Here is a 23713-nt window from a genome sequence, read left to right on the forward strand (position 1 = left end):
GAGAAAATGATTAGTTTCCCTAAGGACATGTGTTGCTGTAGTCTTTCATGCCTATAAGTGTTGCAACACCTTGATCCTACTGCCACCTCAGTGTTATCAGTATTACTTTAATGACAGCACATGGCTCTGCTTGTGTAGCTTTGAGTGCAGAATTGGTGCCTGCACAGTAAAGGGCCTGCTTTCCTCCTACCTGTGCTGCTCATTGGTACAGGAAGAAAAACTAGTACTTGTGGGCATGATCAGAAATCCCGGAGAGAAAGATCAAAAGAATCCCATTGAGCACAGGGGCTCTAAAAATGTATTTGGGCTGAATAGAAAAGGAGTTGGCAAGCACTGTTTCCACTTAGCAAGACATTTGGTACCAGCCACTGATCTCGAAGCTTGGGTGGAAATACTAGTTGAGGTGACTGCAGCTGCTGACACCTGCCTGGTGTTTGGAAATGAACTCTCAGCTATTTTGAATATTGACCTCACCAACAGTCTCAGTGCCCTTAATTGTTAAAATAGACACAGATCGGCAAAAGATATTTTCAATGCTGCACAGAATGTACTATCTACAGTTTGAAGAATAACTGCTTTTTTCCACTCGGTGATACAGCTGTGTATTGGCCTAGCGAAGATGATGAACTTTGCCTCTAGGCATTTACCTCTGAAAGACAAGAAGGGCAGCAGATTAGAATAGATGAGGGAAGGAGAGAGAATTACAAATAAATGATTCTTTTTGTTTGAGGCAGTGTTCTACATGGGAAAAAAAAAAAGTCCATGTGGTATTTCTTTGTTTATTTATCTTGTAGTGAACTATTAATGTGGGAGTAGATAATGGTAATGGAATGGCATCCTTTCTAGAAGATCCTGAGTAGATAGACTTTTCAGCTTGGAAAGAGATGACTACAGGGGAAGTGATAGAAATGCATGAAATCATGAACGCTATAAAGAATGGTTGCTACAAGGAAGAGTCAGGGCACATCCTATGAAATTTTTAGGCACTACATGTGAAGAAAACAAAAGGGAATAGCTTTTCACATGGTGTAGATGAATGTTGTTAATCCACTGCCAAGGGTGCTGTGGGTGTCCGAGCAGTTAGGTGGTTCACAGAGGATGGGTCCACAGGTGGGTTGTCTGGATCCGGTTTCTGGCCCTGAATCCTTAAACCTGTGGTTCTTGGAGACACGACTACCAGAATGATTTTACACATGCCCAGTTACTTATGCTCTCCGCTTCTGCTCAGATCAGAGTACTGCTCAGGGGGCGGTCCGTAATTTGGTGTTCAGTTACTCCCTGTCATTCGGTTGGACTTTTGAATACCATTTTGTGGGATTTGCTAGGAAAGATGTTTTTTAGGGTTCTTCTCAGGAAGCCTGTAATTTCTGACTGTTGATGTGATCCTCTTCCAGTTTTGAATGTTCTCTCTCAAGCACTCACTATCATTACAGATTGTCACTGTTATACTAGAGACCGCTCTGGACTGGCTGGCTATGCAGTAATTGCGATGCACACTTTACTGTCTCTGGGTAATAAGCTTATTTCCAGAAAGCAAAAGAAATGTTATGATAAATCATCTGCTGATTCTTTGCTTAAGTCATTTTTTTTATATTTTCACTCACAAATAAGGAAATCGTAGGCATGTCTCAGAGCCAGGAGTTACTAGGATGTGGAGTGCCTGGAGGGCTTTGGAGAAAGCCCTGGCATCTGGGGTAGGCAAATGCAGGAAGAGGGCTGGAGAAATAATGGGCAGCTGCAGCTATGAGGAGGCAAGAAAATGCTGCCAAGCATGCGGACCATGTAAAGTATTTGCTGCTTTTCTGTATCTTTACACTAATTACTTCAAAATCCCATGCTTCATAAACCATCCCATAGACCTTCTGCCTTCTGAAGGCATCAGTTATGTGCAAGAGCAGCAAAGGGACAAAATGATGAAAGTACTGAGGAAACTGGTGGATCAGGGAGGGCAGGTGGAGCTGCTCCTCCCCGAAGTACTTGGAAGATTTATGCTTTGGCATATACATCAGGCATTTATGTGAGCCAGTTGTAGTCTTTCCAGTGATGCCTAAATTAAAACCGTACTACTCCTGTAAAAAGAATTCTTTCTGTGTCACATATGCAGAACTACTAATTACCATCCCTGCCCATTCATTTCCCTACTGTCCTACTCCTGCAGGCTGTCATCTGCATTTACTTGGCCGCTTTGTGTGTATGCACCCACTGTGTGTGTTTGAAGGGAATACATGTGTGTGTTTGAAGGGAAGCTTGACATTCCTTTCTGGCCAGACGTCTTTCTGGCCTAGCATGTCCTGGATTTATGTTTCTCAGTATCACAGATGTAACCCTAGGTACTTTATGCACCAGTCTTTTTTTCTTCTCACACTTGCTGAATTTGTGTAGGATGTCCATCTGCTATCCTGTGTTCACACCCGAGAAGAGAGGGCATAAAAATCCCTCTTCACCCACCAGTAAATGCCTGTTGCCTTGCTGCTTGCAGTTGGAGCTTGAAGGTAGTTTTGCTCAGACGCTTGCAGTTCTCAATGGCTCATTAACGAGCACAGGAACTCCCGTATGGTCATCACCCTCTGCTTAGTCCCCTGAGGCAAGTGATAGACATAAACCGCAAAGGAATGAGAAGTGGAATAATTTTTGTTTGAAGAAAATGCAGAAATTTACCACATTGTGCCTTTGTCTTGCAACGCTGCATGCTGGAAGGGAGAACACGTGAAGTGTTGGGTGGGTGTCTGCCTGTCTGCTCTGAGCTCTAGAAAAGCCATGGAATGGCTACATGAAACTCTCACAACTCAACAGCCACTGGGCTCAGGAGATGGGGATGGGGAAGGGGCAGTACCTCAGGCATTTCCTTTCCTCCAAGTCTCATGGCAAGACCTGGATGAATAGCAGAATTAATTTTTGGTCCACTTTTTCATTCTGGAGGCTAAATTTTGGGCCAACATAAAGCATTTTGTGAGATCCTGTGCTCTGGCCCTTCCTTCTGTAAGCAATGGTTGCTTCTTTTATGTTTAGGTTATTAAATCCATGTTGGTTTTTTACCTTAAGGAAAAAATGCCAGTTTAAAAGGGAAAATTGAGAATTTCTCTCTTGAAGATGCCTAAATGAAATGCTTCAGTGCTTCCGAGAAATTACTGCCGTGCTTTTCCAGAGTCATTCACAAATGTGATCCTAACTCACGTCTATCTTTGGTATCTTCCAGAGCTCAGGTTTTCCGTGAGTGTCTTTATTGGGAGCTGGAGGAATGGGTGTGATGCTGCTTCAGACCTGCAGTGTTCCTGCTCCACCAGGCACAGGCGTCCCCGGGCTGAAGCACTATCTGTTAGCTGGCTGAGGAGCCGGGGAAACCGTCACCTTCTGGTGTGCCCACCCTTTCCTAGGGCAAAGCTTTTTAACTTTGTTCCTTGAAAGGTCTGAGGCAAGGGAAGGGCACTGCAGTGCCTTCGCGTAGCAGGGCTTTGCAAATACCTGGTAAGACAAACTGGAAATGAGAATAAAAGAGGCTGCACCTTTTGCCAGAGTCCCTTGAGCTAGATTTTAGCTCTGTTTCTTCACCAGGTATTCAAGGAACAGACTGGGAAAATGGCTTCTTGTGACTGTAAGGTACACTGGGGCTATAGTGAATTAGGGGTAGCTCTCAGCAGCTTCTTAAGCCTTGCCCTGGTCTCCTTCTCCTTATAGTAACCTAATGAAGATTTCCACTGCCACCCAAGAATGTATAAACAAATAAAACACCTCTGAGAGCCCAGCCCAGGAGGCAGAAGGGATGTGATTACCTAGTTAATAATTGTTTTGAATGTCTTCAAATTGTGCTGCTTTCTGTAAGGTCAGCCAGCTAGCATCCCTGCAACTGTCTGTCCCCGGAGCCAAGACTGAAGATGTGAGTGCCGTCTCTCTGGTTCACACGGCTGTAGTGCAGTCACTGGCCTGCTCCCAAATTGCAGAGTTTGAGGCAGGTTTTATGCAAACTCCCTGACTGGATCTGTTCTTGCTTATTGCCTAGAAACTGGAGTAATTCCACTTGAAGGAATAAAAAATCACTGATTTAAGAAATCTTGAGAGTAATTATCCTGTGTAAAAACGGGAAGTCATTGCCTGCATCTACATCTTAGGAGCTGTCTTGGAAAGCTGTGCTGTCTCTCCTCTCCGGAGAGGTGCTGGAAACGCAGCTTTGCTGTTGGTGGGACGCGCGGCGTCCTGTGAGGCGGAGGCACAAGCACGCCTGTACTGTAGGGAGGACGTTGTTGAAGGAATGCTACCAGTTTATGAGAAATGAGCCAAGGTCGGGAGGACTGGACCTGCTAGAGGCAGCGATAAGCAGGAGCAGAGCTGGAGGGAGCTTGGGGGGGAGGCACTTACAGCTTCCTTGAGCTTTGTTTCCTGACCCTTAGGTAGGGGTCAGAAGTGAGGAGCTTCAAGATGTTTTTGGTTCAGAACTTGAGCTCAGCTGTACTGTTTTGATTATAGTTTTATTTAACTCAAGTGAGGCTATCAAGAAGGTTGTTGGCTGGATCATCACTATATGGTGTAAATATCCTTTAAATGCTAGTACACTGGTCAATTTAAAATCTTCAGTAATAAGATAAGGGTGACTTCTGCATCATGAAAAGCATAAAATCAATGTGTAACTATAGTCACGTGTGCCTGTAATGATCTGGCACAGTTTTTATTGCATGGACTTTGGATGTATTGTTTAGGGGAAATTGTTCAGAAATGTTCCTAATGGAGATTAAGCGAGAAAGAATTCTGTGCCAGTTAGGCAGCAGTACACTACTTCGGTATTCTTGTGTTACTGTTTTTTCACTTATTTTCTTTTTTCTTATTTGCTTACATCATACAGACTAAGTACATGTTTTGAATTTTAAAGCTGATATTCTACAGTATTTAACAAACATATCTGTCAGCTTCTGCACTGCTGTGAATAAAAGTTTTAGTAACAGAGTAAACAAGTAAGGAAACTAATATTTTTAATAAAGTAGCCTGGTTTGGATTTTACATAATTGCTTTAAAAGTCCCTAAAACCCCAGAGTGTATATATTAAAGGTCAGTAGCCAGATGGGGACTTCGTGCAGCAGCAGAATACCAAAATACCTATACTTAAGTGTGTTATTATTCTGTCGCTTCCTGATGTGGCTAGATTGTTAATACATTAGGTCAATACTTGTCCGTTCAGTATGTCTTTCTCATTTCACCCTAAACGCCTGGCATTCCAAACCATCTGTGTGTTCACAGTATAGCTATTCATTTTTTTTGGGGGGGGGGGGGGAAAAATTCAGTATTTACTTTCCTCCCTCCAAAAAAAACACTGAGCAAAGCAAAAACTAAAAGGTTTTTTTTTATTCTTCAAATGTTTTGGAGTAAAAAGATAGCTAATGGCTGGAATAATTTGGATGTTCATACTTTTTAAAAGAGAAAGTAGGTTTTGTTGATTTTCAGATGTGATGTAAAAATAAATACTAATAAAAAAAATTCTGGACAGCTGTCTATGTTGGGAAATATATTCTCTCATATCGGAGGATGGAATGAAAAATAGTAAAAGATAAGCAGAATATGAACTCAGCTAGACTAAAACAGTGCCAGAAGATCAAGCAGACTTCAAGGGAGTCAGAATAAGTTAAAAGAGAACTTTATGATTAAAAGTCACTTCTCTCCACCAGGTACAGCCAGTCAGTCTGGTTTTCGCCAGGCTTCTGTCAGCAGCCGTTGTCATGTCAGCAGCCGAAGGTGTGGCTTTTCGCGTCCCATTTCCCTTTTTATGTGGTCCATGAGTTTTTCTTTATTATCATGTTGTATATTGCCTGTTGCCCTACTGGCAGCAGCAGGCTTAAATGGGCATTTTTTAAGGAAAACTTAGAGTTTCAGAGTTCTGCCAAGCTGGCTGTTTTAGGATAGTAATTACTAATTTGCAAATTTTAGTTAACTTGTGAATTTCAGGAATCTTTGTTTTATAAAGGTGACTTTGATTTGGGAGAGCTCTTAACTGAATTCGGAGAGGTTACAGCTGAAGCAGAGTCTAAACCCCTTGCTGCTGGAGTGAGAGAGCTGTGTTGTAGCTGAGCAAACCCTTCCCCAAAGCAAGCACCCACAAAAGAGAAGGGTGCTTGCTTTCCGCAGTCTTCCAGCTGCCATCTCCTCTTCTGCCTTCCCTCCCCTTAGGCTCCTTGGAGTCCTCCCGTTTCCCTGTCCTCCTCTCCCACCAAGGGACCTGGAGCAGCCAGATGCCACAGAACAGGTTTGAAACCAGTTGGCCAGTGTTACGCAGGTTGAATTACGGGAGGAGGAGAAGCATTTCTAGCGTGCGTTTTTCTCACAGTGGGGTGAATTAGAGCCTTGCTGCATTGACCCCTGGAGTTCACCTCGCAGGAAGAAATGTGGCATATTTTACATGTTTATGTCATCGGACAGTAAACTGGAGAAATGACCCTGGGAGTCAGGAAAGCCACTTTTGTCTTCCCATGTAGTCATCTTTATTTGATATCCTTACAGGTGGTTTGTTCTGTATGCAATAGAATATAGTCTGGAGTCCTTTAGACAGTTGTACTAAACATTGCAGCACAGATTAGGCTAAGTTTTAAAACCTCTGTAAAAGCAATGAATGATCCGAGTTTGAAACCAGTGAGCCAACTGTAAAGTGTTTGATCAGTCTGGAGTTGGAAATGGCCAAATACTGGGGAAGGCTGCACTTAAGGGGACCTCCAGTCTTGGCAGGGAACAGTGCAGGAGACAGGCTTGGGTGAGCTGCTTATCAGATCATGACAGCCCATAAGCAAAAGGAGGGAAAGGTCTCCCAAAGAAGGTGGGAAAAAAAAATCACAGTGTGCGTTAGTTTTACATATTTCTCTTACATTTGCTGTTTGTGAACATGCAAACCTTCTGTATTTTGCATTTTCGATGTCTGTTCTATTTACTGTTAAATTATTGCATGTTAAAGTCTAGCATTTGATTTTTTTGTAGCCCTGAAACTAAGGGGGGTGTTTGTTATCCTGGTACAGTTTTGTAGATCTCGATAAAGCAGAAGGCCCCGTAACTTTCTGACCTGTTGTATAACTTACAGCTGCAATTGATTCAGAGATGCCTGAGAAGGGGATAGAGTTCAGGTTTAGAAATCTGGTTTAAATGCTTGATTAAAAAAAAAAAACAACCTATTTTTCCAAGTAGAAAATAGTGGCCTACGAATATAAAATGCAGTCATTTAGGCTACTTACTGACGTTTATGGAGATCATTTTGCACAGTACTGTAGGTGATTGGGTCTGATTCAGTAAAACAAGCTAATCAAATTACACTCTTCTCCCAGACCAAAGCTTGTCTCCTACAGACTCCGCATGTGAAGGCAGCCGATGCTCAGAGGAACTGCACTCCTCATCCCAACCCACTGGGGCTTGGACCTAAAAATTCCCTCTGGCATCGCCCCTGGGTCTGGTGGTTGTTAGTCACAGCCAGCACGCCCTAGAATGGCAGGAAAGGAAACCAAGCACCCTGCTTCAAAGGTATTTTGCTTGAAGCGAGTCATTTGCCTTTGTTTTCCCCTGGAATTAGAACTTTTAAAGATGAGTAAAACACTTCAGGACAATCTGCCTCAATTTGTAGTTTGGCTGCCGAAAACCAAGCAAAAATTCCTTCATCAACATCCATCTTGTCATTAGCACTATAGGAAAGCAAATATGTTTTCACAATCCAAGGAGCAAGGAACAGATGAGCTGTTAGCTTTGTGTTTGTGCAGTACTTCAACATTTCCAGGTTTATTGATGCATCAAAATCTTTCCAGTGAGCTGTAATGAACAGAGCTATGAGAGTGAGGAATGTGTTGTATCATGTCAGTGTGGGTGGACAGAGCAAAGCTGAACTGAATGAAACGTCTATAGTAATTGGATGCTTATGCTTACAGGAATTAAGCCATTTAACCTCTTGAGAATGTAATATTTTTTACCTCCTAGAGAGTTCCCCAGATTGAATGGACTTTAGAAATTAGAAAAGGGAAGAATAGTCAAAAGAGGAAAAAAAAGCCACAGTATTTTCTCTTCTAAGTATCCGCAACTTTCTAATATGTTGTTTTGCTACACGAGCTCTCAGCTGGCCAGTAATATGTACCTAGGCTTGAGGGTGTGCTATTTTGCCGCAGACTGTAAAATTAGAAATGGACTACAGCAGAGTCTCTTACCTATTTTCTAGCTGTATATATTTCTATAACAGTAAAATTGTCTTACGAGGTATGCAGTTATATTCTGCATATGAAACAGTGTGGGATGGGAGACCCAAAAGATAGGATTTTTGAAGCTCGTGTACAAATCTTCATGCGTTTAAGAGAATTAATGGATATTTTTTGATTGCAAAGCATGTTGCCTCTGCTCGTGAAAGTGTTGGTGAAACATCAACTTCATCTTTATAAGAAACCATGGAGTTTTCAAAGCAATTTTAAAGAGAGTAGTTCACTTTCCTGTGGGTGAAGCATAACATCCTGAAGTAAACTAATCAGCAGAAAATGGTGGTAACATTCACAGTAATTCCCTGACTTGTTGGTATTTAACCTTTTAGAGGCGTAAGGTCACTCTCCTGGACATATATGTATTGTATAGTAGCCAAGCCACTCTCCATCATTTATCAGCAGTCCTGGTCAACCGGGGAGGTCCCAGATGACTGGAAGCTAGCAAATGTGACGCCCCTCTACAGGAAGGGTCGGAAGGAGGGTCCGGGGAACTACAGGCCTGTCAGCCTGACCTCAGTGCCGGGAAAGGTCATGGAGCAGATCATCTTGAGTGCCATTATGCAGCAAGTGCGGGACAACCGGGGGATCAGGCCCAGCCAGCATGGGTTTATGAAAAGGAGATCCTGTTTCACTAACCTGGTCTCCTTCTATGACAAGGTGACCTGCTTAGTGGATGAGGGGAAGGCTGTGGATGTTGTCTACTTGGACTTTAGTAAGGCCTTTGACAGTGTCTCCCACAGCATTCTCCTGGAGAAGCTGGCTGCTCACGGCTTGGATAAGTGCACTCTGCGCTGGGTTAAAAACTGGCTGGACGGCCGAGCCCAGAGAGTGGTGGTGAATGGAGTCAAATCCAGTTGGCGGCCGGTCACGAGTGGTGTCCCCCACGGCTCAGTACTGGGGCCAGTCCTGTTCAATATCTTCACTGATGATCTGGATGAGGAGATCGAGTGCACCCTCAGTAAGTCTGCAGATGACACCAAGTTGGGTGGAAGTGTCGATCTGCTGGAGGATAGGAAGGCCCTGCAGAGGGACCTGGACAGGCTGGATCATTGGGCTGGGGCCAACTGCATGAGATTCAACAAGGCTCAGTGCCGGGTCTTGCACTTGGGTCACAACAACCCCATGCAACGCTACAGGCTTGGGGAGGAGTGGCTGGAGAGCTGTCTGGCAGAAAAGGACGTGGGGGTGTTGGTCGACAGCCAGCTGAACATGAGCCAGCAGTGTGCTCAGGTGGCCAAGAGGGCCAATGGCATCCTGGCCTGTATCAAGAATAGTGTGGCCAGGAGGACCAGGGAGGTGATAGTGCCCCTGTACTCGGCATTGGTGAGGCTGCACCTCGAGTACTGTGTTCAGTTTTGGGCCCCTCACTACAAGAAGGACATCGAGGTGCTGGAGCGTGTCCAGAGAAGGGCAACGAGGCTGGGGAAGGGTCTAGAGCACAAGTCTTGTGAGGAGCGGCTGAGGGAACTGGGGTTGTTTAGTCTGGAGAAGAGGAGGCTGAGGAGAGACCTTATTGCTCTCTACAACTACCTGAAAGGAGGCTGTAGCGAGGTGGGGGTCAGTCTCTTCTCCCTAGTAACGAGTGATAGGGCGAGAGGAAATGGCCTCAAGCTGCGCCAGGGGAGGTTTAGGTTGGGTATTAGGAAAAACTTCTTCACCGAAAGGGTAGTCAGGCACTGGACCAGGCTGCCCAGGGAAGTGGTTGAGTCTCCATTCCTGGAGGTATTTAAAGGACGGATAGACGTGGTGCTCGAGGACATGGTTTAGTGGTGGACTTGGCAGTGCTAGGTTAATGGTTGGATTCGATGATCTTAAGGGTCTTTTCCAACCTTAACGATTCTATGATTCTACTTGCAGGCACTCTGATTTAAGGTCTGTTGGGTCCAACAGCTGTACCAAAACCAGAATACCCTTTCATTATCTTTCCCTATTGAAGCACTGCAGGCAAATATATTTCTTCCTGAGGATGTCTCAAACAGCATGATCTTGTTATGCTGAACATGCTGTCAGCTTTTGATAGGGATTCATTGACTAATTCCCTCCATTTTCAATCGAATCTGATCATCCTCTCCTATCTGATTCACTGTATTTTTAGAAATTTGTTTATCAAATAGCTGCTGCCTGTGCCAGATTGCTTTTAAATTGGTTTAAATACCTCCCTGGAGGTATTTAAAGAACGGATAGATACGGTGCTTGAAGACATGGTATAGATGGACTTGGAAGTGATAGGTTGACAGTTGGACTCAATGATCTTAAGGGTCTTTTCCAACCTTGACGATTCTATGATTCTATGATTCTATAAATGGACACCCACTGACCTGCTGCTCTTATCTGCAGAACCTACACTCTGCTTTTCGAAATGCACTCATCTTTACAAAGGCTTTGGAGTTAATGTGCTGCACAGCAAGCAAAATAGTCTTTCATTCACCCAGATCTTCTCAGTGGACAGGTGTATGGTCACTAAGTACTGTCCCTTCATCTGCTGGGAAGGGGTGACGCTGACAGCTGGAATATTACCATGTCAAAACCCGGTTGGTAATATGAACAGAGAAAGGCAAGAACATGGTGTTTTGGTCTTCACTGTAATCAGGCCACGTGTACTGCCAGCAGCATAATTGTTTTTATTTAGCAAGCTCATCTGGAGAGTATTACAGGACTCAAGAAAAGGCAGCTACAAAATCCTTGTAATTTTATCAAGCACATTAGACTAATGATGGCAAGAGCCATATTTCCAGCAGTAGGTCCTGCCACAGGCACATACGAATAAAACAGTGCGCCTTTTCCTAAAATGATCCCACATTTGAAGTCTTTCTCAATATAGTCAGAACTTATCTTTGGATTACTCAACAACTGTGTGACTTAATAGCTAGAGAATGGTTCTGAATTATGAATGAATACTTTGTTTAAAATCCAGTAGCTTGATTTTTTGTTGTTGGTGGTTTTTGGTTTTGTTTGTCTGGGGTTGTTTTTTTTTTTTACGTAGAAGCTTCTCTGGTGCACTTCTCTGCTTGGACTTCACGAGAGTGTAGAATGATTTTGTCTTTACAGAAATCTGCATTGTAATCTTGATAGTAATTGTGAACATTAACTTTAATCCTCACTGGGGAGACGGAGTGATGGATAAGTATAGGTACAGCAATAAGCTGGACTAGAAAACAAGAGGAGGAAGGGATTAGGGTGTAGACTGAGAAGCTATAGGGAAGAACAGGGATGTGGCAAGGGACCTGCCAGCTCTTCTGTTGGGAGTTTGCAAGGATTGGGAGCAAGTGAAGAAAATGAGGCTCCTGTGCTTCTCCCTGGTCCTCCTAGCATCAGGGGAAGCCTTGTCTCTGCACGGGCAAGTGGCAGTGTGCCTGTCATTGTGCATATGGCTGTGTCTACGGTTAGACATCCTTCCTGCAAGTCCCTGGCCTCCGAGCATTGGTACTGGTGAGAAAGCGATGGGGATGCCTGTCAAAAGCAGGGCAGTTCGCAGTGTCTTCAGCCATTGGAAGTATCTCTATCCCCGCTAGTTTTTTTGTTTGTTTTGTTTTGTTTTTTTCCATTTAGCAGAGGACGCCCTGTTGAGATGGATGTCATCCTCAGATAGATTTCCTGCATTCTCAAAGCTGTTTCCATGCTGTGGGTAGATGACTTGCTGTACTGCTTAAAGACTTATTTAATCTGCTAATAAAAGTATTTGTATAAATGTGAATTGATACTTTTCTCCCAAAGGCCCATTGGTATTTAAAAGCTAGCACTTCTGTATTTCAATAATATTGCTAATGCTAAGCATGAAGAAATCATGGGTCAAACCATGTAAATTTATGACTAGCTTTAAAATTGAAATTTTAGAACAGCGTACATATCGTGCTTTATTTAACGTAATATCCTTGGTCACTGAGGTCTGTCCTTTGTCATCACAGTCATCTGTGTTTCATAATCTGGTGATTTCTGTAGTAAAACTAGTCAAGCTCCTTTTCCAAAGTAGTTGGTTTCTTCTGCTCCTTAGGGAGCTCTTCTTCCTCTGCTCTTCTAGGAACATGCTGCTTTTTTTATGACCTGGAATAGTGCAATACCAGAATTGTTAGAGATTATGATTACTATCTAGGTACACGTATTTCTAGTCTTGTGTCACACTGCATCCTTGATCTCCCTAGCCCTTTATTCCTTTCAGTAAGGTGTCTGATCTTGCTGGAGGAGGGGCTGGGGCCCTCTTCTCACCACTGCAAAGTGGTGATGCTCCTCTTGTTCCCCGGGGAAGTGGCAGAACAGGAAGCAAAACTGCTGTTTGCACAAGGTAAGGGAGGACTGGTGGGAGAGGATGCAAAAGGGATGCATAGGGGAGAGGTCCCACAGGGAGGGGAGAGCTGCCAGGGGAAGAAAGAGAAGACTCTGCTCCCACGCTCAGCCTCCCCCAGACCTCACTGGCGCGATGCTCAAATGTCACTCCAGGGCTGGAGATGCCTTCGCTAAGATCTCACAAATTTCCGGCGTCAGGCAGAGGAATGCTCTTCTCTGGCCGTGACCTCGGCGTTAACCATGTTGCTTTGTTTACTCTAGATACACTTTATACTGCTGTTCAGTCGGCAGGGGAAATTAAGGCTTCAGAAATGGTATACGACGCTACCTGATAAAGAGAAGAAAAAGATCATTCGAGAAATTGTTCAGATTATTTTGTCTCGCAATCAGAAAACGTGTAGTTTTGTTGACTGGAAAGATCTCAAGCTTGTTTACAAAAGGTGTGAGTAATTTTATGAGAACATATAATTACTATTCATATAAATAACACGTGCTAGAAGAGGAAAAATAAAGGCTCACTCTAAGAAAAGCAACAAGCAGAACCCTAAGTGCTAGACTGAGCTAGTAGGAGCCTGCCATTAGCAATCTAACTGGATAAATTGGCACAGTGTCCCTGGATAAATTGGCAGGGTAAATTGTGGGGTGAAAAATACTTGTACAATCTGTCAGATGAGAAAAATGGGAGTAACCTATTAAGTATTAGTGGTGGAAATTCTGTTAGAAGGCTTTAGGCTTCACTGCTGCTTCTGATTCCCCAAGGTAGCCTGCTGAGACCTGTGCTGGGCTTTATCAGGCTCATCAGGAGGTTGCAGGAGCTGTTCTGAGGCACTTTCAAAATTTTGTCAAATTTTGTCTTTGAAATTATATTTCAGTATAAATATATTAAATCCAATATTTGTTGCTCTGGAAAGTGTTAATTCCCATTTCCTTTTCCAAGCAAATCACTGGTCCCCAGTTACACTATGCTTAGCATTAATTGCCTGTTAATTGTTGTAAAGTTGCAGCAAACAAGAGTAACCGTAAGCTATAGCACACTGTACAAACTAAGCGGCATCTCCCATTTAGCAAAAATTGAGTTCCATGCTGTGAAGTGTTGGATGTAAACGTCTGACCGGATGCTGTGACAAGTTGGGCCTCCAGCCACAGCACCAGAGAGCTGAGGTAGATCGTTACTCCCATCTTGGGTTGATGTAAACATAAAGTTTTGCTGCAGGTTAGTTACGAAGATTGTTTGGTCCAAGCAGTTTCATGCTTTCGGGCCCTATGTAAAACACTTTCAGTCATTTGATAGCCAGCAGGCTTGCTGAGGTGTAACTCCTTCCACCTTTATTTTTGCCTTTATTTTAATTTTTTAATAAAGAGCTGTAACGTTCTGCAGCAACATTCTGTAACCCCACTTACTGTAGTGCTATTGCAGCAGGTGAGGGAGACCTTAAAGTACTACTAATTTACTGTTTGTTTTATTAAGACCAGTGTTGGAGGTATCCCACTTTACCAAGGGTGGAGTTTGTTTTTCTAACTAAACTAGTAATTTGTTTAAATTATCTGATCTTTTAAAGTGTTCTCTGGGACACTATAAGAATGAAAGAAAGTTATTATTTTAGAGACCAGATAGACATTAACTGTCATTTGCATAACTTCTAAGAGACGAGCAGAGCACTGAGGATCCAGCTGTTCACGCTCACGATTTTGCCTTTGTTTCCTCAGGTATGCTAGTTTGTATTTCTGTTGTGCAATAGAAGACCAGGATAATGAGCTCCTGACGCTAGAGGTCGTTCATCGATATGTAGAGCTTCTGGACAGATACTTTGGAAACGTAGGTTTCACTTTCTCCCATGGACTGCATTCCTGGCCGTCTGATAAACAAACAGTTTTCTGAAGCTGTTGTGCTTTTTGTTTCTATCTGCACTACTTGCCCCATACACTCGCTCAATCCAGAGTGAAATTCATTATTAGAATATTTTATAAAATAGTGCTGAAACTATTATAAGATTGTTTTTCCATCCTTTCTCCTCCCCCCCCCCCCCATTAATCTTAATACTTTGTATGTCTATCTTGGAATAGAAAGCTTGAGGAAAATTACTTAGAAAAACCCTGGGTGACAGTACTTTAATTCTCTCTCCTGACATCTTCAGATTGGTTTTGTTTGTTTCCTAATATTGTGTAACAATTAAGGACATACAAAGAGGAAGAAGATAAAGTGGGTGTTTTTTAAAGAAAAGACCTGAAGAAGGTCCAAATAAGTCTTTCAGTAAGTCTTTAATGACTACAAGAGAGCCATCTTTTCTATAAATATTTCTGAAATTGTTCCCACTACCTTAATTAATCTCTTATTTAAATCACTGTTCCATGACTCACGTTTGTACCGCCTCAAAACAAAAAAGTGGCTGGCGTTTGGGAGTTTGTCTTGCTCTGTGAAACTGCGTGAACGTATATAACCCATATCACAAGAGCTGTATAAGACCTATTATAAGGTTAGTAGGCTAGGAAGTCAGCTTTGTTCTCCGAAAACCAGTATGAATGTAGTGTATTATATAAAATATAATAAGTGGGATATCTTTGCTGTTGGTCTAGGCTATATATGTGAAGAGAATATGTGCAGAAGCTGCAATAGTACATAATATGCAGTATCTTTTTTCACCCTGCTACCTGCCACAAGAGCACATATGTTGAATACATTTAATCATCTTAACAACTTTTGGCCCAGTAGTGCTTATAATGCTGTAAAAGTGATTTAATTGTGGGGTGCCCTTTTGTTCTGGCAGGTGTGCGAGCTGGATATTATCTTTAATTTTGAAAAAGCTTATTTTATTCTTGATGAGTTTATAATTGGTGGAGAAGTACAAGAAACTTCGAAGAGGTCTGCAGTGAAAGCCATAGAAGACTCTGACATGTTGCAGGAGGTAAGGCAAAGAAAGACAAAAGGCAAACACCTCATCTTCCTACATCTTCCTTGTTTGACAGGAGCTTAAAATACAGCTAAGCACTTCTGGTACTTAATTATCCAAATGTGCCTTACGTTCAGTTTCAATAGGTACAACAATGCAGTTAAGGTAGCAGTTATATAAGCTTTCAATTCAACCCTTTTGCATCTTGCAGAGTCATCTGGATGCTCTTTATATACTGCTGTTGCTCTCTTGCAGTATAACTGCTAGAGTTTCTCAGATATTATATTAAGAAATAGTTTAAGACATATTTAAAATTGATATAAGAATATAATCTAAGATTATATTTTATGCATACATATGTATATATAAATACAGAAAAATCTATTCTGTTCCACTAATGTATTGGAAACAGATGACCTACTATTAACATTTAAAATTGGAATGAGTATTTGCTGGCAAACTCCACTTTCGTTCATAAACACCTCTGTAGTTTTTCTGCAGGGCACAGATATGTAACCTTTATTCAAAACCCTGCAGGAATTCTCTTTTGTATCTTGTATCAGTGAGCCAGGAATGGCAAAAGCAGTTGAATGTGATGGATTTACTTCATTTTTTCCTAGGTAGTGAAGGATCCATTGTAATACTGGAGGAAGCAGCATGCTGGTAGAACTAGCTAGGGACACGCTATGTGAGTCGAGCGGTTTTTCACAGTGGTCTGGCATTTGCATGTGTAACTAAGCCAGCTATGTGCAAAGGCCAGCTAGGCATGATGAGTTTAGCCACAACCGTGGTATGTCGTGATTTGAAGATCACACTCTAAGATGCTGTTAAAGGTTTTTAAAGCAGAATTATTTCTACATTTTAATTAATCTGATTAATTCCATGCAAAACTACAGCTGTCTTTAAAGAGGACAAGAGGGTTTGTTTGAACATTACTGTACCGCTCCATAATGTATCAGTTGTTTCTTTCTTTTTTTTTTTCTTTCAGACAGTGGAAGAGTACATGAACAAGCCTGCATTTTAATGTTAAAACTACCTGGAGAGAGAACTGCTGTATGCACCTGTAAAATGCACTTCCTGAAATTGCTTCCCAATGTGCCAGATCCTCAGAGAAATACCAAAAAGCAATAACTAAAGGGGTTTGTTTGTATAATGGTGAAGATGAAGGTCAGCTAATGTAGCACAGGGTTTAACAATTCTGTACTTGTGTTACTCTGCATATGAGTTTCTCAGAGTTGTTATTACCCTTGATCTAGTTTCTCTTCTCCTTGCTGGACTAAACACTTGTTTTGTATCATGCCTTTTAGCTATGGGTTTTGTCATCATAAAATATTACTCTGACAGTACTTCGAAGAGGTATTTTTTACTAGTTTTGGTCCACTGCTGACCATATGACTCTACTTTTGTACAAATGTCCGTTATTTTGAATGTAATGATTGCTCTGCTCTAATAATAATTTTTTTTCTAAAAGCCAAATTGTCGTGGGCCCTGATTTCACAAGCTTGTTTTGAAAAGATTAACCCATCTAGTATAAGAAGAAATCTGCTTCGCTTTGGGCCAGCCCCTTTCTTTCACTATCTTCCTTCTATTTTCTGCTCTAGTCTGCTAAAAAGACTGCTCCAACTGCTACTAGAGCACGCTCCACACCTCCATTTAATTGGGAAGACTGTTCTGACTCGAGGTAGGCTTCTCCCAGGTTTAATGAATCCTTTTTGCTGCTGCATGCGGATGGCCTGTTTCTGTCTTTCTCCTCATTTTCCTGTCCCCTTCCTAGATCCCCTGGACCTGGACAAGGGCTGAAACCTTTGAAAATGTGCAGCTTGAGAGTGGGAGATATCCTGAAGAGAAGAAATTAGTCTTTGGGATTTTAGAGTGGAGATCATCTCATATATCTTTTAGTATCCACCAATAACCTTCTTTCCCAGTCTCAAATTCACACACCTGTTGGGATGATCAGCTTTCTAGTAGTTGAATGTAGCCCATTTTTGTGAAGGTTGGACAATTTAATCAACCTTTTATAACTTTGCAAGCTGCACAAAGGGAAAAACGGTAAAATAGTAGAGAGGAGAAGAATCAGCTGGGCTGTGCATCTTACTGTGTGTGGGGAGCCAGGTGTGTTAACTTGCCTCTCTTTCTGTCAGCGCAATTTGGATTCCATAAACTGATTGAACTGGCTTCCTTAGATTATTTCCTCCTTTAAAAGAATTCAAAGCTCGGAGAAATTTTATTTATCTTAGCCCATAACTCATAGCTAGATGTTTTGTCTCTGTCAAATCATGAAATTATCCTATACAAAAATTAGGTAAGTTATCAGACGAATATGCCAGAATGATCCGAGCACTGATTCACGTTTGCCTTCAACATATATTTTCTTTGATTCCTCGGATATACAGTTAGTATTTTCCTTCAGGGATTTTTCTAATCTTTAAATGTCCTGCATGCTTATTCTATTTTTTTCATTGCTCCTTCCTTCCCAGTCTGTTTGTATCTTTCTGGGGAGGGGTTTTGGGGGTTTATTTGGAGGGTGGGAGCGCTTTGACACAAAATGGCAACTTTGCTAATTGTCAGCCCACTTTTCTGCCTGTGTTATCTAGTCTGTTAGTAAAACTGTGACAAGCTGGTTCATAGCGTCATGCTGCTCTTTTTATAATTACTTTATCCATCTGTTTTCTCTGTATTGATGTCAAAGGCATACTTTCAGCATTGAAAAAATAGTGAAATTGCTGAAGGGCTTTTAATAGCTCTGAAGACATTCAATTTAATAGTAAATTAATGAAATTGTATGAGTTGTATATTATTTTCTCATGGTTTGAAATGAAGTCTTTTAAAGCAGAGTGTTTAATTGATTAAGAAGCCACTTCAGAATGTGCAAAGGGGCTCTTTCCACTCTTTACTTTTATAAGTGACTTCTATTCGGTGAAATCATCAGTAGTTTCATTTGCTTTTACTCTTTTTTTGGAGCCATGCTGTGATTCTCTGACTCTTATAACTGTTATGTTGCCTGAATTCTGGAGTATATCAAAATAGGAGTTCCAAAAAGAAGATTTCTTGGTATGGATAAGGATATCATAAGCCTGTTCTTTCAGTCATTCTAAGAAGAGCTGGACTTCTTTCTCTCTCATTTCAAATGAAGAAGAATTCCTTATGGAAAAAAGTAATACATTAGCTAGGGGTTCTTATGCCAGCCATATCAATATAGCATCTGAAATAAATAGCATTGCCAAACTGATGTATCCAATGTCAACTTGAGAAGTGTGAAGGAATTAGTGTGGTTTCCTTGCCCTAGCGCAAAAGGCCATTGGAATATGGCGTGCCTGTTGTGCCAACTGCCTTCGTGCTACAAAGTTGGATGGAAAGCATGTGTTAAGCACTCTAAAGAACTGCTAAATTATATTCGTGCTCTAAGAAACACCTACAGATTCCTGTTGCTTTTGCCTATAGATGGGCTACACAAAGCAGGCAGGTGAGGATTACTTAATGTGACTTTTGCAGGCGTCAGCCTGTATGTATAGCATACTTAAGAACAGATTGGTCTGAAACATAAAACTTGTATTTCTACTTTTTACAATCTTCAATGAGAAAGGGGTCACTCACCTAAGTGGTGTTATAATGGCATTCAGCTCAACCCAGCTCTTTCTCTAAAGGGAAGAAGCCCAAATGAAACGCAGTTATTGTCAGGTTACCTTTAGGTCACTATGTCAAAATGCCCATGCCTTCATCTTTGTGGAACTCCATTGCCATCAACAGGACTCTACGTAGATTAGTATACTGTGGAGTATAGTTCATCTCTCTTGATATCTTAGTTCTTTGACTTTTCTGCAAGCAGGAGATATATCTATATATTCACAACTCTCTCTGAAGCATTGCCTATTTCATTTGTGTTTGCTGTTGATGTTTCTCTTTCCAACCTGGCTGGCTATTCTAGAAAATGCTCAATGTAAAGTTTTCTGAGATTACTTTATGAAATTATTATCAAAAAAAGTATTAGAAGCAGGTTCCTTATCAGTTTTCCCAGTCTCGCTAACATCTTTTGCGGTTATCTAAACTCACCTTGCTGACAAGCTTCGAGCACATATGTCCTAGTTTGCAAGATTGCATTTACTAAAATAACCATTAATCATGGTCACGTTGCTAGCCTAGATTCCCTTCCTTGCTTTCGCCAGCTGCATCTAACAAAAAGCTTCTTGAGTTTCTTATTAGCATCTCTGCCCGGAGGATTCTTACTGTGATCTTACTGCTTACCAGTTGTGACAGGGCTGGTTCTCTGTCATGCAACTATTTGCAACTCATGAGTTGTGACATCTTTGAACATATCATGGCAATTAAAAAGAGAGAGACAGACATTAGACTGGGATAAAAATAAGTGTAATAATGTCAAAGGGAATATGAAAAGTATGACAAATCATCATGAGTGAGAGGCAAGAGTAGCAGGATCTCACAAGATTCATGAATTCTGTTTCTTTTTTCATTATGCATTTCTGAGTGTTGTGGCTCATTAAAAGGTGTCAACTCTTACAAATAACTAGGAAAATTGACATTTAGGTTACCTCCTATCAGCCTTTGTTTAACAAAAAGCCACTGAAAGTGAATCTTCAACACCTCCCCCTAGCTGCTCCTACAAAAAAACCCCTGTGCTTTCAGAAACCCAGGTGGGAAACTTATTGTAAAGTTCAGGTATGGTTCTGTGTCGGAATTTATGTTGGACAGAGTAATGCGATACTTATGAAAGGATGAATTACAGTTTTTTTCATTTATTTTACAGTCCTTTCAATAGGTAGCTCATTTTTTACCCTCTGCTTAGCACTGCTGCGTTGGAGTAATACAGCATGCAGTAACGGTACATTAGGGGTCAGGAGGGATTGGTTTATAAGGAAAGATTAGAAGAGTTTAGCAGTGTGAGTGAGGCTTTCAAAGATACCCAGAGACATTCAATCAACAGTCCTCTCAAAATAACAAGGCTCAATACAGTTCATAGAGAGAGAAAACTCCCATCTGTGCCTGTCCAAGACATTCTACTCCACTGAAAATGCATTTGAAAATATTTCTGTTAGCACAGCTCCTGTGTGAGGGGGACGTTGCTCTCACCCCGCGTAAAATGACTAAAGCCAAAGGTCTCAACTCTGCAGGTAATCCCTATGGTGGGATTTTCATTAACTTTATCTGATGCCTTTATGAGCATGGAGTCTGCATCATCATCTAACATCATTATATTTTTGTTTTAGACAGCTGCCAACAACTTGTGAGCTCAGACCAGGTAAAAGCATCCTTCTGGGGAATTTGACAACATTCCTACTGAATTCAATAGTGTGTGTGTTCCTTAGCAAGATCACAGTACAAATAAAATATAGCTGTTGATTTAAATGTCTATTAGGATTTTTCCGGGATTTTTTTTTCATGAAGATAGCTGGTCTAGGGTGAAGTACAGTAGTGAAAGCTTGGTGTTTATAGCAGAAACAACGGGCTGTGCTGCAAGGCACTTAATGTTTGCTGTCATGGAAACCTGTTGCCTTGGAACATGACTAATGAGACCCAGGCTGAGGGAAAGGAAGAAGCTATTCTTGAAATTACTGTTCAGCAAACCCTAAGGAAGATCAGCAATATACATTATAATAAATTATAGTTATTTCAAGTTCTGTTGTCCACTTAACCTTGTCTTTTTATTTACTCGTTTAACAGCTCTTGTAACCGCATGTTTTCATACAAAGAATGCTATAAAATAGTTCAAAGCTAATCCTTTGGCCATCTAGAAATAAATAGCATCTTATTTGCATTCCTCTTTCCCAGTACACTACAAAATTTGTCCCACTTTTGTGGAAAGGACACACTGAAAACAAGCTTGTGGCTGGTCTGGAATGCCCCAGTAAGCCAGGGGATAGTTAGCAGTTTAGCTGAGAATTTTTGCCTTTGGTTGTAGTTGTAAGTTTTAAAGACAGTCCAGGTATATGAGGTAGGGAGCATTTCTGTGTGCATATCCGTATGGAAAAATCCAGTTACCCCTGTGTATCAGTGGGTTAAGATTGCTGCTCTCTAATGCTGAAAGGAAACTTGGTGGGAGGAACATACAGAAGGAATCTTCAAGTTTACTTTACCCTTCCGTCATCTCCTTTTAAAATTCCCGCTAAGAATTCTCCTCTTTTCTGGAGCTTTCTGCTCCAAACCCAAAACATACCATTACACACCAGAATCTGCAATGGAGAACAGAGTGCTGATGGTTTTTTTCCTGCAAAGGTGAATTTTGCGTGTCTGTTGTAAAAAACAATTTTGAATGTAGAATCCCTAGTTACATAGGGTGACAAATTCATTACAGCTTGCTGCGGATTTCAGCTGCTCTCTAGACCAGGATCTTGCATGAATAAATTGTCAGCAGCTGCGTATGTCTCCCAGGCTTGCGGAGGTCAGGATTCAGGGTCCTTCTGGAAGCTAACAGGGAGAAGTCAGCCTTAGCTGAGCAGAGGCAACAATGACAAATCACAGAGGAACATCTTCACAGAAGTTTCAGGTGAAAGAATATGTTCTTTTTTATTTCTCGAGAGGGTTTGGGATGTGGTCCGAGGTGAGTATTATGCTGGATAACAGCTCTCAAAGAACAATCTGACAATGTGGCAAGAAAGGAATATTCTGGGAAAAAGAACAAAGAACTGGCTGGGTTTGTAAGCTGACAGCTGCATTTGGGGTGAAGGAGGATTTTTTCTGGTGTCTGTTGTCAGTGACAAGGTGGTCCTTGTTCTCAGAGAAAAAACTGGCTTGGGTAATCAGTTCTTTGGCAAGGACTGACACAGTGTTATGTTGGCAATGACAAGAATGTTCTGCTGGCAAGAAAGGTACTGCAGAGGGCAATGAAATATTAGAAATTATTTTTAAATACGGTAATTAAATATTGATTCATTCTGGTTGGGTTAATATGAGGAAAACCGCAACATTTAGCATGACAGTTCTGTCTGACTGATGATGAAAATAATTAATATGTCAAAAATGTTATGTAGTAATGTATATACTAACATTTATGTTTAAGCCTCGCATATAAGTGGAAAGCCTAGGACCTCAAGAAATTGTCTTGTTCATCCTTCAGTCCCTAGGAGGGTCAGCTGCACTTAAATTGTATCTTGGCAGTGTTTTTCTAACTTCTTCAAATCAGCCTGTGGTGGACATCCCAAAATGTTCTTGGGACAGCCTGCCCTGAAACTAAACTCCCCCTCTCAGTTGAAGTGCTCTTCCTAATGACACCTCCGGCTTCTTGACTGCCAGCATAAGCCCAGTACTGCTTGTGATATCAAGCGTAGGTATAGAAATCCCTGTATGACCTTGCTCTTTGCAGCAACCTTTTAAAGGCGTTCTCTGTTTTGCTGTCTAACTCCCAGGTAATGCTCAGGGAGCAATGGAGTACAAGGATAGCTGTGCCTTCAGTATGGGGGTATTGGGTGGTTTTAACCGTGATTCTGTTGCATGAGCCATATTCAGTTGTGGCTCATTGGTAGCTGGTTAGAAAATTTAAATAACAACTACATTGATGACAACCAGAAGCACAATTCCTTTCTCTTTCTCCTATTTTCTTACACTCTGTAACTGCTCAAAAAAACTATGCGTGCCTGGACTCAGCAAAGTACTTTGGGGTGTCCTCAGTTACAAGCATGTAAGAAAGCTCAGACTGCTTGAAAGGGGCCACTTGCATTTTTGAAGTTTAAAGGAATCCCCCTGCCTTGCTGGCTCAGCACTGTGGAAACAGCTATTTCTTTTCAGATGTAGAAAAGGGGAGTTCTCTGCACCATTACAGCTCCGGAGTCATGCTTCAAAATAAATGAGAAATAAAGTTTGCTTAAATTCTAACAGGTGATGGCTGCGGGTGGGAGGTTCCCGCATGTCATTTTCCAGCTGGAAAGCAGCAGAAGAGCTCCCCTCTGACAGGCAGGGCTCTTCTGGAGGGGGGGAAACTTAAAATACGAAACTGGGTATGTTTTGAAACCAAGGCAAACAGTGAAGTGAGACATTACAAAAGGGATGATTTCTGCCTTGCCTGGCTTCTGTGCTGGGGACAGCAGTGCTGGAGGCAGGGCTGGGGCTGTTGGCGATGTGCTTCAGCTGTGCTGAAGCGGGCACAGCTGGGCACAGCTGTCCCAGTGGGCGGCAGCCAAGGCTCAGCCCGCTGCCTGCAGAGGGGAGGGAGAAGAGCTGCACTGGCTTTACTGTGCCTTTTCTGAAGGCAAGGTGCTCAGCCTGCGATAGACCCTGACAACGCAGCGCAGGTCGGCCTGCTGCCCGGCAGGCCTGGGCAGAAGTCGCTTGTGCTCGGCCTGCGTCCCCGCGCTGCCCCGCTGCGCTGCAGGACCCCGCAGAGCACCCCGCCGGGGT

At 42.0% G+C, this 23713-nt stretch overlaps 1 protein-coding gene across 2 annotated transcripts; it reads left to right on the forward strand.

Moving 5' to 3' along the window:
- Positions 1-6996: 6996 nt before the first annotated feature.
- AP1S3 (adaptor related protein complex 1 subunit sigma 3) lies at positions 6997-18016 on the forward strand. Of its 2 annotated transcripts, none has more exons than XM_087738544.1 (5): positions 6997-9156; positions 12741-12919; positions 14187-14295; positions 15245-15382; positions 16356-18016. In XM_087738544.1, the coding sequence occupies exons 1-5, from the start codon at positions 9037-9039 to the stop codon at positions 16389-16391; spliced, it is 582 nt and encodes a 193-aa protein (XP_087594670.1). In that variant the 5' UTR covers positions 6997-9036; the 3' UTR covers positions 16392-18016. The 2 variants fall into 2 exon arrangements, with proteins under 2 accessions (XP_087594670.1, XP_087594671.1); XM_087738545.1 differs by lacking the exon at positions 6997-9156 and adding an exon at positions 9797-10667 and having other exon boundaries at positions 16356-18015.
- The last annotated feature ends 5697 nt before the right edge of the window (positions 18017-23713 follow it).

Source organism: Nipponia nippon, unplaced genomic scaffold, assembly GCF_047370975.1.
Source record: "Nipponia nippon isolate SJK-2023a ecotype South Korea unplaced genomic scaffold, ASM4737097v1 scaffold_7, whole genome shotgun sequence".
In the NCBI taxonomy this organism is placed as follows: domain Eukaryota; kingdom Metazoa; phylum Chordata; class Aves; order Pelecaniformes; family Threskiornithidae; genus Nipponia; species Nipponia nippon.